The 15962-nt window shown below is 39.8% G+C and overlaps 1 protein-coding gene across 4 annotated transcripts; it reads right to left on the reverse strand.

Annotated features, from left to right (window-relative positions):
• Positions 1-136: 136 nt before the first annotated feature.
• Positions 137-14653, reverse strand: LOC117952776 (myc box-dependent-interacting protein 1). 4 transcript variants are annotated; one of them, XM_034885299.1, is made up of 19 exons: positions 14311-14653; positions 13329-13409; positions 13036-13090; positions 12849-12943; positions 12217-12312; positions 11935-12045; positions 11726-11818; positions 11398-11483; positions 11144-11219; positions 10728-10792; positions 9977-10021; positions 8813-8888; positions 8341-8463; positions 6530-6550; positions 3046-3435; positions 2448-2504; positions 1106-1180; positions 898-999; positions 137-760 (listed from the first exon to the last, which is right to left on the reverse strand). In XM_034885299.1, exons 1-19 carry the CDS (start codon positions 14395-14397, stop codon positions 659-661), a joined length of 1836 nt encoding a protein of 611 aa, XP_034741190.1. In that variant the 5' UTR covers positions 14398-14653; the 3' UTR covers positions 137-658. The 4 variants fall into 4 exon arrangements, with proteins under 4 accessions (XP_034741190.1, XP_034741191.1, XP_034741193.1 ...); XM_034885300.1 differs by lacking the exon at positions 9977-10021; XM_034885302.1 differs by lacking the exon at positions 3046-3435.
• Positions 14654-15962: the final 1309 nt, after the last annotated feature.

Consider the following 15962-nt stretch of genomic DNA (forward strand, 5'->3'; position numbering starts at 1 on the left):
CTAAAAATCTGTTCGAACCCGGCCCGGCCCGTCGGGTACCGTCGGGTCCCGTCGGGCTCGGGTCGGGTATCCATCCTCGCACACACACACAATTTGGGGGTTACTGTATATGTGTGCAAGGGATAATTTGCTACACTTGGCGTTGTCTGAATAATTTTAGACTGCTCAATCTCTCAGTATCAGATGAACAAAAGCACGTCTCAAAATACATTTTCTCTGTTATGGTGGTGGAATATGCCTTGGAGAGTTTATGATGACACATGGCTAAGAAAAAAACATAATGCAATTGCAGCAGTAGCCATTGCAGAGGCACCCATCCCTGCATCAACCCTGTTTTATCAGGAGTCTCTCAGCAATTCCTCCGATATAGAGTAGCAACAATATACCTGCAAGACAGCAAAGAGTGGGACCTGTGAAATGGCTACATCGGTAATTTGTAAATGTTGGCAGAAATCCAAAGAAATGCCAAGATCCACTTTTAGCACAGTGTAGCAGACCTTAGAAATGCAAGATTTCAACCATGTCTGTGACAACTCTGATTCTATGGCCAAAGTCCTAGTAAAGATACAGTATCAGGGCAAGAGAGGAAAGGAAGGATTGAGGCAAGAGGAAGAGAGACATGAAGAAGGAAGCTGGAATGACATCCTGTCATCCTCTTTCACAGCCTCTGGGTAAAATTTTCAGGAAATACTCCTTTAAGGGCTTTTCCTTTGTTCTCCCGCCAGTCGTCCTGCTTCATTCCCATCAGCCAACCATCATCCTAAAAACACAGACATAGTCACCGCACTGTCATGGTCACACCACAGTAAGTACCTGTGTGTGTGTGTGTGTGTGTGTGTGTGTGAGCACGCGTGTGTGTATGTGTGTGTGTGTGCACGCGTGTGTGTGTGTGTGTACCTGTTCTTCAGGGTTGTCAAAGGGGATTACCAGCACCACATCACCAGTCTTCATCTCCAGTTCGTCTGTGTCATTGGCAGCATAATCATGCATCACCTGGAGCTATATCAGATAAATGAAAAAAACATGAATGATCTTTGTATGTATACAACATGTAAATTTAGGTTCAGTAGATGCTCAGCACTGTAGAGATCTTATTTGGTTTTACCTTATACAAGAAGCCAGAAGGCATTTCTTCAGACTCTGCTTCAACTTCTGTTGATTCTGCTGCTACTTCAGGTGTCTAGAAAAACAGAGGTTCTATTTACTGACATGTAGTGCACAATAAAAAGAGCCATATGGAGCCGTGGAGTTTCTCTAACCTAAAACTACACGATAAAGGATACTTAACGGATGCGTAAAAATGCTTAAAGTCCAGTTTCCGTACTGGAAACAATGTCAAAGCAACAACGTGTAGTTTTTGTCGCCCCCATGAGGAGTTCTAAGCAATGACAAAAATAGAGTTGGTGCGTCAACATTATGCAGCCTTCCGTGATTGCGCATCCGCCATCCTTTTTACTCCGTGCAGTTGCTAGTTGCCAAAGACAACACTGAAGATTAATACAACATGATGGACAGCTTCTGCGCTGGAAAGACACCGGATGACACAATCTTCTGAACATACTGGGACATTCAGAGCGAGTTGTGTGGAGTTGATAGTCTTAATTAGCTTTGTAGAAACTCATTTGGCAATGGCTTAACTTTATTGGACGTTCAATAATGTTAAAAAGTTAGGCACTAAAGCTTTAAGTAATTTATTTATTTTTGATTAAATGAAATGTAATTTTAACCATGTTAAGGTTAAAATTAAGGAAAAACAAATTCTGACATATTATAGACAATATGTGATTTTCTGTTAGTAAATGAGAAGAAGCATGATGCAATACAGTCACCTTAAACATATATACAGATAAGTGCTGTCAGTTAAACGCGTTATTAACGGCGTTAAAGCAAACCAAAGCAAATTTTTATTATAATTAAAATTAGTTAAATTTTTTTTTTTATTGCGAGATTAACATTCTGTTTGGCCTAGCAATCTTTGTAGTTTTTTTCACATGCTGTTGCAACGACTAGTAGTGTTAGAAAAACTCATTACCACACCAGATCTAGCTAGACCGGAAACAAAACAACTGGCATGCCGCACACACTTGTTTGGGCTTGCGAGCCGGCCAATGAATGGTAATGTTACGTTTTGAGAGGATGGCGAGTGCGAAACGCCAAAATGGATGCCAATAAGATTCTGAATGTAAAGTTTACTTTTTAAGAGTTGCCAAATGGTTCCATTGGCAAGACCAAAGTGATCTGCGTGTTTTGTTGTTATGATTGCAGCACGTCCAGTCTGAAATACCACTCGATGGCCAAGCACGCACCCGATGTAAATGAACAATGTTACAATAGAACATCATTATATTGATATTTGTAATTCTGCAATAAAAAACACATAAAAAAATGTAAAATTGTAAAAAGTACATAACAGTTATTGCATGTTATAGTTGTCTACTTGCACGAACCTCCTCTGTCGGTGCTTCCTTCTCTGGTGCTGTAGCAGCTGCTGCTGCAGACTCACCCTGGGGGCAGAGAGACAAAGAGTAACAGAACAAAATCAGAGACTGAGAAAAGTGAATGATTGAAATGAGGAGGGAGAAAGAATGAAACAAGAACACACAAACAAGACAAAGAGACAAAAAGACAAGCCACCCAGCCTAAACAGCAAAGTTATAGCTAACATAAGCAAGTATGGAATGGGTAAGCTTAGATTCTAATGCACAGGTTTTGCACAGCATACTATATATGTGGATTTCTGATTAGCAGGGACTGAGATTAGTTAACTGTATTGAGAAGTAGGTGTTTATACTCTTCTCATTCCCTCAGCAATTCCTTTATATCTTGCCCTCTGTTGCACAGTTGATGCATCCATGCTGCTGGTCCAGATGCATCCTAAATAGTTCCATCTTAAGATTTCTCCACATCTCCACTTTACATTCACAACTTATCTCTCTATCATTTGTTTCTATCCAGCACTGCATGCTCAAACCTCCTCCTCAAAAAACGATGCATCCACCATTTTCGTCCAGATGCATCTCTCCATGTTTTTCTCTCCTTGGTTACCTGACCCTCTTCATCATCCAACGTGGCAGAAGCTGGTGTGGCTTCTTCCTCAGCAACATGAGCTGGAGTCTCAGCTGCAGGTGTGTCATCCCCTGGGGCGGGCACTTCTGTGACAAGCTGGCCCCCCTCATCACCCCAGTCCTCCTGGGCTTCCGCCACAGGATCGTAATGAGCCTGCTGGCTCTCATCATCCCCCTCCGGCTGCTGAGCCAGAGCCCCAGGGTCATAGCGAACTGGTCGGGTTCCGTCATCCCCCCAGCCCTCTGCGGCGGCTGCTATGGGGTCATAGCGGATAGGCTGCGTACCATCATCACCCCAGGCATCTGCAGCAGCGGCCAAAGGGTCATAGTGCTGCTTGATGTGCTCTTCCTGGGCACCAATGTCCTCATGCTGAGGTGCAAGGGTCAGGTTTCAAGGAGTCAAAAGTAAAAAAACAAAATGTTTCACTTTATGGGTATTATTAGGTGTATAATAGTTGAGGAAGTTTTATAATGGATATTTTAGGCTATATTCAGCATCCCAATGTGCAAAAGGCTTTAAAATTAGTAGGACCAGGAAAAAGTAGAATATTTTTAGGGCTTGTGGGGGTATAGCCAAAGTATGAAGAACACACTGGGCTAAGAACAAAGTAAACAAATATTTTTGAGGGACAAGCAATTAGGAAATTGATAAAGATATTCATTTGGCACTCTCAGAGCGCATTAGGGTTGTATTATCAAAATGACAGGTAAGGTATTTAAAAATTAAAGCTAGCGTGCAGAACGTTTACATATAAATGAACGTCTGTTATATCCACACATTGCCAAACGAGTTCACATAATAAGGATTAGACCTATGAACGCCAGGGAAAGCTCTGTGTATTTTTCAGTACACCGGAGTGGGGGTTTCAGATTTGGTTGGTGACATTGTGCCTCATCAGTATGCCAATACAGCTCATTTGTACTCAGAATGAGTAGTTTATTAACTCTACAACAACTTTGTTACATCAGAGTTCAATAAGCAGTTCACAAAGTGCCGTTAACCAACCTTGCTCACTCACTAACAGTATTTCACAAAGTAGCAGCTTGATCTGGCTCTCTGATTGGTTATAAAGCATGTCAGTCTACCTGTGTTTTTTCAAAGTGACGTGGTGTTATTCTAAACAGATGCTTTTATTAAGCACGTCCACAACATATGTGTAATTACTCTCACTGCCAGAAGGAGGAGAGAAAAGTTCCGCACTTCAGCTTTGAAGAAATTCAAACATTAAAGGACCATCCAAGTGACTTTGCATGCTTTAGTCAATTACCTTAAAATTGTGTTGACTGTGTCTTTGTTAAATGTAAATGTTAAATGTAATTGTTAAATGTAAATGTTAAATGTAAGTGTTAAATGTCGAATATAAATGTTGAATCTAAATGTCTTGGGTGAAACTAAATATTTAACTAATATGCAAATTCAAAATGCCAAAGTAGCAAAATAACAGCTTGAGGAGGTCAGTGTGTTTATAGTGTCAAATAACATATAAAAACCATGTCAAAGGGGAATGGACTCTTGGACATGGTTTATGGATGGATTATCGTGATAATAACTACCTATACCTACCAATAATAAACACATTTGGAGAAACTGTATTTGAAGAGTACTTTGAGTTTTTAGTGTCTCTTTTTTGAAGGGAGCGGGACTTATGACCTGTAGCTACTACAGCCAGCCACGAGGGGGCTCACTTTGACTAATCTGTCATGTTTGCTTGGATAAAGGCCAGCAAGAGCCGATCCCGCCCACTGTCCCTGTTGAAAATGTTTGTCTATCCAACGCTGATTCGTTGGACATTTCGCAGAGCGACCACGGCCGTCAGTACCGTTACTGGTCGGGGGCAGGCTACTTTTGGTAACCGGCATTGCGAATTTGCATTTAAGTTAAATAGTTAGTTTCACCCGAAAGATTTAGATTTAACATTTAGCTTTAGATTTAACATTTAGATTCTGATTTATATTTATATTTGTAAAAATCTTGTTTTTTAAACATTGTTTAAAGCTAAATGTAACAAAATATTACTGTTTTTTTTAGCATGAGCCGCTTTACAAACGGCACCCCATTGCTAATTAGCAAATGTAAGTATGATAATACACTTAACCAAGAAAGGGAACATGATAAACCTAATCCTGCTCATCATCAGCATGTTAGCATTGTCTTTGTCAGCATCTTTGCATGGTGCTTTCACTCAAAGCACCACAGTGCAAAAATAATGCCTCATTAGAAAAAGGGCTCAAACCTGCTAAACCACAAGAATGGCTTTTTAAGGGATTTAACCATGGATGAGGGTTGGGAGAGTTGGCATGAAACAGTATTTAGATTAAACTTATTTGTAACATTTAAGGGACAACTGAAGAGTTTTGCAACATATTAGCAGACATGGGGCCATGGAGGTCGATGGGAGGAGTTCAGCGGCAAGCCATCATCACCATCATTCATCACCATCATCATCAACATTATCGTTATCATCAGACCCAAGAAGATAGATGTAGAAGGATAGACCTTTACAGATCAAATTAAAAGACAGATGAAGATAAGGAAGTGTGGCAGGAGAAGGCAAAAACGCAAAAAACTATCAGCCTTTTCCCATCAGAAAATAGATGTTGGATCTTCTGCATGTAGTTTGCAAGCATGGTTTGTATTCCCACGGCTATGTTCAGATGGAGAAAGAGGAAGGATGCTTTGTAAGAGAAGTGTCAGTCCTCTCTGAGCAATAATTGCTTTGCCTATAGCTCTAATACAGCAGAACTGTATGATTCTTAAGACACATTTCTCTTACAGTGATAGGGATGATAGGAATGCCAAGTTCCAATCAAGGCTCTGTGAAGTTGCTTACAAGCTTGTTCGTTTATTTCCATGAGACAATTCACTAGAGACAATTCAACAAGAGCAACTTCACTCAACTTGCAGAGCAAAACTGTTCCCTGTGTGTTACATGGAACATGTAAAGGCTACATGTTCTGTCAGTGTAACATGTGAACATACAGGGATACAAGGGAAAACAGAAATAAAGGTTGATTCAGTTACAAATCATTACACAAATATAGGATTTAAAATTTACATGTATGAATAAATTAATTTAATCTCATAATCTCATTTAAGTTTGCTGGAGGATTACACCATTTCTATTGATTCAATAAACTATATTACAGTGTAAAATGTCCGTTTGAAACTGAATTGACCCGCGCTCATTCCCAAGTTATATTTGTGCTGTACAACAATCTCTTCAGTGTCACATAAAGCACTGCAGACACAAAGACAAAGCACAAACATATTTGGGACAGACAAATGAAAGAGATCCATGGAACTGTTAAAGTAGTAAATGTAGGCATTGACAAATGAGTTGATGGTTACTATGAATACAATCAAAAATAAGAATATTCTGATGAAGATGATGATCATAATGGCAATTACAGTATTATATTTTTGAATGTTAAAACAGGTTTTATGGTGAGAATGATATGCTTACCCATGAGTCCCAGTTTTCCATCTGTGAACAGCAGAGGAAGAATAGCATGAGAAGACAGAACTAAGATCTTTACAAAGCTCTTTTCCATTGCATTTAATAATACATTTCTGGAGCAGGTCCAATGCTCTTAACATACAAGCCCATAGCAGTAGATCTTAAGCAGAACAAGAGTACAGGCAAGACCAGATAAAGTCTGAAGTGCTATTTATTGTCTGCAGGTTTGTCTTTGTGAGTGCATCCTTTAACTTAATGTGAATTATGGTGAGAAATCAGTATATGTAGCTGAAAACCCAACAGTAGCCGTTAGATTCATAGTTTACAAAGGTGTGGTTCAGAAAATATGCAAAGTCAAAGTAGGTATTTTAACTCACACAGTGCACATACAAACTGTTTTCTCAAAAGAAACATGAATTTTTTACATAACATCATTTTAAGAATTTCTGTTATGAACTCTGAGCCTGTTAACAATTAGATTGCTGGAACAATGGATGCCAAACTGACAGTGCAGTAATTCTCAAGCCAACAAGTGTAAAGTGTAAAGTTTGGGGATTTTAATGATTGTGTTGCTTTACGTTAGTGTTGTAATGCCGTAGATTGTCTTAAGAATCCAGAGTGATCTACAAGTCATTTAGAGTGTCAATGATAGCTTTGTCATTAATTATCTTTTTATTTTATTTATTTTTGTTTCTTTAAGTGTTGCTTTTAATGTTCTCTTTTGCTATGTACTGTATTATTAATATTCTGAATATGTGTCAGACCCCAGGAAGACAGCCCTGCTGTAGCTAATGCAGAGTTTAATAAACTAAACTAAACTAAATTATGTGATCTTTTCCCTACATGTTCGGTCATAATAGGGCTAGTTTACCTTTCTCTGGTAGCTGGTAGCTACTAACTGGGTCAAGGTTTGCAGAAGGCGTCATGCCATCATTCATTAGTGCGTACGAATGCTGTACTGAGGCTGAGTAGCAGATCTGGATCAAACAACAGCTGAACATATTTTAAATTAAATTTCATCCTACCTTCCAAGCAACATGAGCAACTTTAGGTGGTACGCTCAGATGAAGTAAGTACTCATTTTATCCCATTATCTAATACTACATTCTGCTGTGTAACTCTGAGGAGAAGGAAGTAAGAGCAGAGCGGGGCTCTAGTGTACAGTACTGTCATGAGTGCTCTGCGGATAGTGCTGCAGCAGGAAGAAAAAGGTCACTAAAAGCAGGAGTCTCCAGATCACCATGCCATCATCTTCCCCTTGTTTGGTAAATTGGAAAGAAGCACGTAATACCTCAAAATATGCCATCATCTATTTAAAGTCAAACAACTGCACTGGCCACTGGAAATATTGTTGTACCCCAGCATAATACATAGATGGACTTAGATATCATGAACTTAATTTAATGTCTGAATAAAATAATATATCTTTTGTGAAGTTTGGCATTTCTTGCCGTGGATGGTCTCTCTACGATCTATTTCCTTAAATCATCCACCTGTGTGACCGTAGAGGCTTTGGTTGTTGCACTGAAAGAGTCTAGGTCCATGTCCAACAGGCTGCTTGCTGCTGGACTGTCAAACTGATAACAACAGGAATAGGAGCTCTCATTGGCTAACAAGGCGCTTTAGAGGGTCAAGGAACAGGACAGAAGAGACAGCAAAGCAGGATAGACAAGAGTAGACGTGAATAGACTAGAATAGAATAGGAGAAAGAGGAGGAGGGGCAGGCCGGATAAAAGAACACACAGACCTCCAAGCTACGCAGGAGAGTTGGAAGTTAAAGGGCTTTGGCTGTTTGTCAACAGCAGCTGCTCACTTACCTCTGTAGGGGAGGTGACGCTGATATCAGGGTTAGCTGCAGCATCAAACAGGCTGACGATGTTCTCTGTTTTCAATTCCTTAGATGGGGTCACCTTGGGTGGAGGAGGCACTGCAGGCCTTAGCTAAAAATGTAAAAGAAAGAATAATAAAGTTGCGCCACAAGTGAATATTAAGCCAAGGCTTGATTAATAAGCATTATGTTTTTAGCCTGCATTTTACAAAACTGAATTTAAGGCATTTATTTCAATGGTTGTTTTTTACAATTATATTTAATAATTACGTGTTGGATTAAAACATGTTGGGAAGAAAATTGTAGAACTTAAACTCAGGTGACAAAATGAACTTAATCATCTCTGCACAGATAACCGATTACATTAACGATGGCTCCGAAATGCAGCCAGCATGATTATAATTAGTCACACCTGTGTTGAGACATTATTCAGACACGTGTGTGTGAGCGCGTGTGTTTACCTTGGATGGAGATTTAGGGATTGGTGGTGGACCTCCTGGCCTGAGTGTGTGGTTAGATGCTTCTTTTCCAACCGAACTGAGTGAATGAGAGAGAGAGCGAGAGAGAGAGCGAGAGAGAGAGAGGGAGAGAGAGAGAGAGAGAGCAAAATAGAGAATACAGACATATTACAGCAAAAGTAACAAGGATGGCAAACGATGTGAGAGAAAGGTAGTTCAAAGGTTTTAAGCTACAGCTAACACAACTTAAAAAGTTACAACGCATGCTCTACAGTCCAAGCGTAAGTTGTTGCTGTTGCAAGTGCTATCATGCAAAAAGATTGAGCCTCACAAGCGAGCAGTGATAGAGGCACTTACTGTCATGTACAAGATATTATCAAGCAGTCCTAGATCTGTAGATATTTAAGGTTTGGAAAACCTGCAATTTCTTGCTGGACCAGGCAATTTTGTACATTGGTGGCTTCAAATGGCAGAAAACCCAAGGTTACCAAGACTCAAAGTGCACAAGTGGCGCCTCCAAAGGGCAGCTTTTAATTTATTAACACCAAAAGCTCCGCGTGTGATTTGTTAATACACTGAGATTGTAACCTTTTTGGGGAAAATGCAGGACTAAAGCCATTTTCTGACATAATAAGGGCCCTAAGGTGAATCCTGCTTACCTGATCTTGAAGCCTTGGCTTGATCTAGTCAGGAGACCTTTATCATTTCAGTTTTGTGCTCCTGTGTTGCATATCTTTTTAGAGATATGCAACATAAATATGTTTTAGTCAAATTACCACACAGAAACTGAGAAGCTATTGTTGAAAAACTGTACACATTACACATAAAGGGAGTAAAAAGGGGTTAATCAGGGACAAGCAACTCATTTTGTGGCCCCCTGTCATGTACACGTACATTACTTTACTACGTACCATGCGTTTTGGGTTGTATTGTTACATAACAGTCTTCCCTGGTGGAGCATTAAACATGCAGGTTTGTCACCTCTTATATCTGCAACTCTGGGAGCACTGCTCTCTCATCAGTGTCTGAGAATTCACAACCAAGCACTAGTTCTCCCTCAACTCTCTCAAGCCTGCAGACTGACTGACAGACAGCTGGACAGACAGGTCAGTTGGACAGACAGACAAGAGTTGTGTCACCATGGTTACCACAGTTGCTGCCGGTTACCTCCTATTTGTTCCTGACGATGAGGCGCCGCTGGTACCTGTCTTTCTGAAAGGGGGGTTCAGGGGTGGCTCCAGGTTAATGCATGCCATTTAGTTTGTCTATTGCCGTAGCTCAAAATACTTTTGATAACAAGTGTTTTAATCCAGGAGTTTAATATTTGTAAGTTTCTCCACTTGGCTTACAGTAAACCTATGGGAAAATAAATGAGTAAGTTAAAAATAACCTTACCGTTTAATTGACTGCTATTTTAACTTTTGAAGCTGTTCACTACCTTCATTAGGAACAGTTAGTAATTGCTCTCAAAAGGTTCAAATATTTGCACATATTTATGAAAAGATTTATATTTTCCCAAGTCTAGAAGGTGCCAGAGAAATACAACATAGCAAGTATTTTCTTTGCTGGTTAAGATGACCAACCACAGTGATTGACTGATGAGGCTCAGCACTGAAAGATGTATGGGATCACACACAAACAGATGTTTTTACGTAGGCTATGGTATTCCTTTAGAATCGCGTAAACCTGAGGTTACTGGGTTTTCACCTGAGTGGAATATTAACAAAATACTTTTGCTTACTGAGTAGCAGCACTGTTGCTCATTGGTGTTTATCTATGTTGTTTATATTAATAGATTTCCTAGAAATATATCAACCTATGAATATCTATTTGCTGAGAAGATATCTTGGCACTTAATCTCCTCAATTGTTTTAGAATCAACATCCGCGATGTTTAAAGAATATGAAATGAAACTAACCTGCTTGCTTGATGAGTGTCTGTTCTTTCCAATTCTTCCAAGATGTCATATAAGTCCTGATCCAACTACAAAGGGAAGGAGGTGGGGGGGGGAGACGGGGTATTACATACTTATACATAACAACAATAGCATTACATCGTCATCATTCTACAGCTTGATTTCATCATTAATTCCAAATACATCTCTCAAACTCAGTCAGTAAAACAGAGGATAATATCATGTCCTACTGTATTTTTACAGGGGGAAAAAACTTTAAAGACGGCAGCAAGACAATTTTTTTAGATTTATTTGCTGATGTAGTCTAAACTGACACTGTCAACATATACCATCAACTGTTATCTTTTACTCTGTGTCAATTTGTGTTGTCTGGTCTTTTCTAAATTCAGAACTAATAGAGGTTCATGCACAAGGCTTACCCGGCCAATTTCCTTGTGAAACTTTTCCTCAAAACCAGCCAAACTCTGGAAGGTGCTGACATAAAATCCAACACGACTAGAAAGGGGCAGAGAAGAGAGAGCGAGAGAGACAGTATTGACTGCATTGCTGGCCTGACTTAATTAAGCTTCAAGTTAGGACAAGCAATATAGTACAAATGTAAGAGAAATGTAATTACAGCGCCCATCCATCAACAGGAAAATCAGTTTCCACAGACACTCACACACATACACACCTGTTCCAGAGGGAAGGCAACTCCTCTTGCAAGTCAATATTAATCTCCTCAAACACCTTCTGGGCTCTCTCCAACTCTTCCTCAGCCTAAAAACACACACACACACACACACACGCACACAGACATGCCCATTTGCACAATGCATTGGGTTATGTTTTGAATCCCCTGACACTTATTCTTATGCTTTTACATGGTTTGTCAACAGTTACTGTTGTCATTTTCATTTTGCCTTTGATAAATATTCAACCGTTGGGTGATAGGTAACACGGGCAGAAAAACAAAGCGGTAAAATGCAACAAGTACAAAGTGCAGGAAGATTATCGTGTACCTGGCTCCTGGACAGACTGCTCTGGGCTACATTGTGTGCAGACAAGATACCCTGAGCCCAACCTGGAGTGGCCCTCTCCAGCAAAGAGGAGGGCTAGAGGAGAGAGTCAGAATACAACAAATAAACACAATATTTATTTGTATGTTAATGACAGTATTATCAGTGTGCCACTACTTTTGTATCAAAAACTATTTTTGAATTTGTTTTACCTTGGTAATTTTAATGCCCCCATCCTTTTTCTTGGTCTTGTGTGTGGTGGCATAGTTGTGCCTGGCACTGTCATAATCGACCAGCTTCCTGTCCCTCTTAGCTATACGTGCCTGAACGTGCCAAGAGGAGAATATGTTGTTCAGTGTCTCATCTTCATCCTCAGTTTACGTCTTCCCAACATAAACTTGTTTTTCGGGAGTGTATGGTTAGACAAAATTCCGCAAGAACACAATAATATATAGTATGAACACTAAATATTAATTATTTTTTGGTCGTGATACCTTGATATCAGGGAACTGGCCCAGGTAAGTATCCATGGAGATGAGCGCATGATCAACCAACTTTTGGTGGTAGTCAGTCCACAGCACATCGCAGTCCTGCAGCATGGAGGAACATAACAGCACCATACATAATCACAATCAGAGATAGGAAAAAAAAGTTGTTTAATTGCAAAAGTATGATTGTTAGATAGATTTGGAAACAACTTTTGAGTTAATTCCAGTAGCTCTCTAGCTATGTCTTGGCTTGTGGTCTTATATGAAATAAGTATATACTGAAACACATTTAACCAATTGCAGCATTTTCTTGCAGCTAGCTTGTGATACTTTTGATGCATAACAACCATTCATCTAAATGTAATGCGCTTAACGAAGTCAGAGGAAACGTTAAAAAGGGTTTCAAACCATTTCTTAAAAGAGTTTATAATCGTGTCTTCTTGACAGAATTAGCCAGCTGTGTGGATACTAGGAAACATTGCTGCTGCGATACATAAGCTAATCAGGAGCCAAGCACACACAGAATCAATCAACCAATATACTCTAAAGTGGTTCTGACCTATTTATGGAAACCAGCTTGTTCTCTGTTAACAGCAATTTCTGGATTTTAAACACATTCATAAAAAAGGGTTTCTGACCTCCACAATCGAATCCACTTCGTTCTTGCCGTGCCACTCTGGCTCATACATGTCAGCCAAACACGCCTGCACGTTTTTGGAGGACTCGTGCATGGCTGAGGACAAACAAACATTTATTCTAAATAAGCATGAGATCGATTTAGCTTGGTACATGCAAGTGTGAATTTGTAAGGCTTGTGTGTGTCACCTTTTACTGCCTCCAGGTAGGCCCGAAGGTCCCTTTGCAGTTTGCTGCCTTCAGTCTAAGGATGAAACACAAAACATGGGGCTTAGAAAACTAAATGAACCAGTGGGAGGAGTCACTTTCACAGCCTGTTGAGACATATTTCAGTCCCAGCAAATTAAACTGTTGCTAATGCAAAATTCTGTTTATATATGGAGAAGGTACATTTGTGACTAAAACAGTCTGGAAAGTAATATAAGTATGCAATGTTGATTTCTGGAAATATGATTTAATGCCATTCACTGGACTGCACCCACATATTGTTTGTTGAAGTTGATCACTCCTTCCTCAAAAGCAACGTCTTTGGTCTCATCGGCTTTGCCAAGCTTTTGGAGAACCTGTCAGCCAAACACATAATATGATTAGTCACAATACCAAGGGTAAGGTTAGCAATGTATTCTGTCCCGCTTTAAGACAGAAGAAGGGATAAGTTCTGTAAAAGAGAAAGCAACTGTGAACATCCACCTGTCTTCTTGTCTTGACCTCTTTATGTCTTCTAGGTTTAAGATCAAATATGTTGTTTTTTTGCATTCATGGGTAAAATGAGTGGGTTGCAGTAATATGACACAACGTATGTAAGAGATAATCACATCATACTTGAATGCATGTATTATATACATTATGTCCATACAAATGCATATATATTGCCAATATAGTAACATTCACACATGTATAAAGCACACTGTGTTTAATGGGTCACCATATCTGTTATCTCCCTGCCTGTCTTTCTTTAACCCTACAGCACATGATGCATAATGATAGACAACTAGCGCCCCCTGCCATTCATTTAGTGCACCACGCACGGCATGAACTCATAGACTAGGCCTCATATCTACCACCTATAGCCTACATATTGCAGCATGGGCAGTAATTATCATCATAATGCTAGCAAAATGGAAGGGAGTGTTTTTGCAGTCACCGTTTGTGTGACAAACACGTATTGAGATACCCAGATACTGATTTAAAATGTCAGAAACACGTCAGTGATGGGCTAAATTATGAGTAGGCTTACCGTATCTCACTGCAATATGCACGTGCCCGCTGTATGACATTGACTACAGGAACGATGTGTTTAAGGATGACATCCCCATGCAAAAATAGCCTACAGACCTCTTATTATGATGATGTCGTGATGCGACACTGCGCCTTGGTGGAGGATGCGGCACTGCTGCTTCACGGCTTTGTAGGCCTCAACAATTTCCCCATACATACATCAACACGTTAGAGAGCAGCTCTTACCTTTTCCTGGGCTCTCGTTAATTTCTTCTGAACATTGCTGGCCACTTTTCCTGCGGTCAACCCTTTTCCCAAATTCAACTCAGCCATCTTGTAGCGCAGATCAGTCTATGGATGCGGGAAGGAAGGCAATAAGAGCAATAACGATCTGATGGACCGCTACGGCGATCGTTGAGGCAAATTCATTAAGGTCCAGTGGAGAAATAATGACGATAGATGTAATGATGTGGTGTTGTGATGTATCTTTAGAAGGGATGTGTATGCAGAAAGCTAAACTGTATTCTCAAACGTTGAACTGCTGTGTGCGCGTCCGTGACAGAGGAGGATGCTGATGCTCTTAAAGGCACAGATGCTGCTGCGCGTCCACACAGGAATGTGTACATGCTATGAGACCACACATCAACAGATACATTATGAACACAATGAGCTGCTTTAAAATGAAATTCTGCACCAACGATTTTGAAGAATGTTCTCTGTTAATCTATGAAATCTCCATGTTTATCTTAAAATTGGCCTTTGACATTCTCAGTATATAGGCTACAGTCAAGTCTTAAAATGATCGATGTTTCAGATAAATACATAAATAAATAGATAAACAAATATAACATGATATAACATAATATTACATTATAAAGAGCCAAGCTGACATTCAATATTAACCTAAACAAAACATTGGTAAGAAACAAGACCAGGCCTGTTTTAAAGCATCTATTAACGCTTTAAAGACCCATCCTTTCTTAATCTGATATTATATCGTTACGAAACACGTCAAGTGACATTAGAAGTAGGCCTACCCATGAGAGCTGAAAAGCAGCCCAGCAGCTAAGTGACTTTGGGAATAAACACACACTCTACACACACATGTTTTAAGTTTTAAAGATGAATGTCTTGATATTTTTCTGTGTACCTTGAAATAAATTAGACCAGCACATCTCAAATTAACATTACTGTAAACAACCCATCAATTGTAAAATGTGTATATGATGGAAAAGGCTTCTGTCAAGCACTACCTTTGATACCATGATAGTGTGTATTTTTTCTTATGTGTCACTTTATATTACAAAAGGTTTTCTCTGGTGCAAAAAATAAAATGTGTATAAGTTCCACGATGGATTGTATAGGGTTCCACCCATCGCCAACTGGAGCTCTCCATCAGATGGCGCCATTGGCTCATATCACGTCCACACACACAAACAGTCTGTACAGAGCTCTGATTAAGTTCTTTCACTTTTTAAAACCTGGCTGCTTATGCTCAATGGCTGAAAAAGTGTGATGGAGGACTGATGCTCTGCAGATGTATGGCTCTAGAGGGGAGTCTGACAACACCACACAGATCAGGCTGTTCTGAGTGATGTTATCACTAAATTCCCATTTGATCTGGTCTTAACTAGGCCTACGAGATAGCTACATCTGTTCAATTTCAATTTCTTCGTAACAACAATGCAATAATCTTAAAACACATTTTCTTTTATATTTTATGAGTAAGAAAATAAATAAATTACAGCTCCTAATTGACACAGATTGGTGCTGGTTGGTGCAGGAGCTCTCCAAGGTCCTGAACTAACTACTGGTGTTGAGGGAAGTTAACAGGCTGCAGAACAAAAGCTCTCTAAACACTATAACCACAAGGACGGTACTGCCCCCCCCCCCCCCCC

This window comes from Etheostoma cragini, chromosome 11, assembly GCF_013103735.1.
Source record: "Etheostoma cragini isolate CJK2018 chromosome 11, CSU_Ecrag_1.0, whole genome shotgun sequence".
Taxonomy (NCBI): domain Eukaryota; kingdom Metazoa; phylum Chordata; class Actinopteri; order Perciformes; family Percidae; genus Etheostoma; species Etheostoma cragini.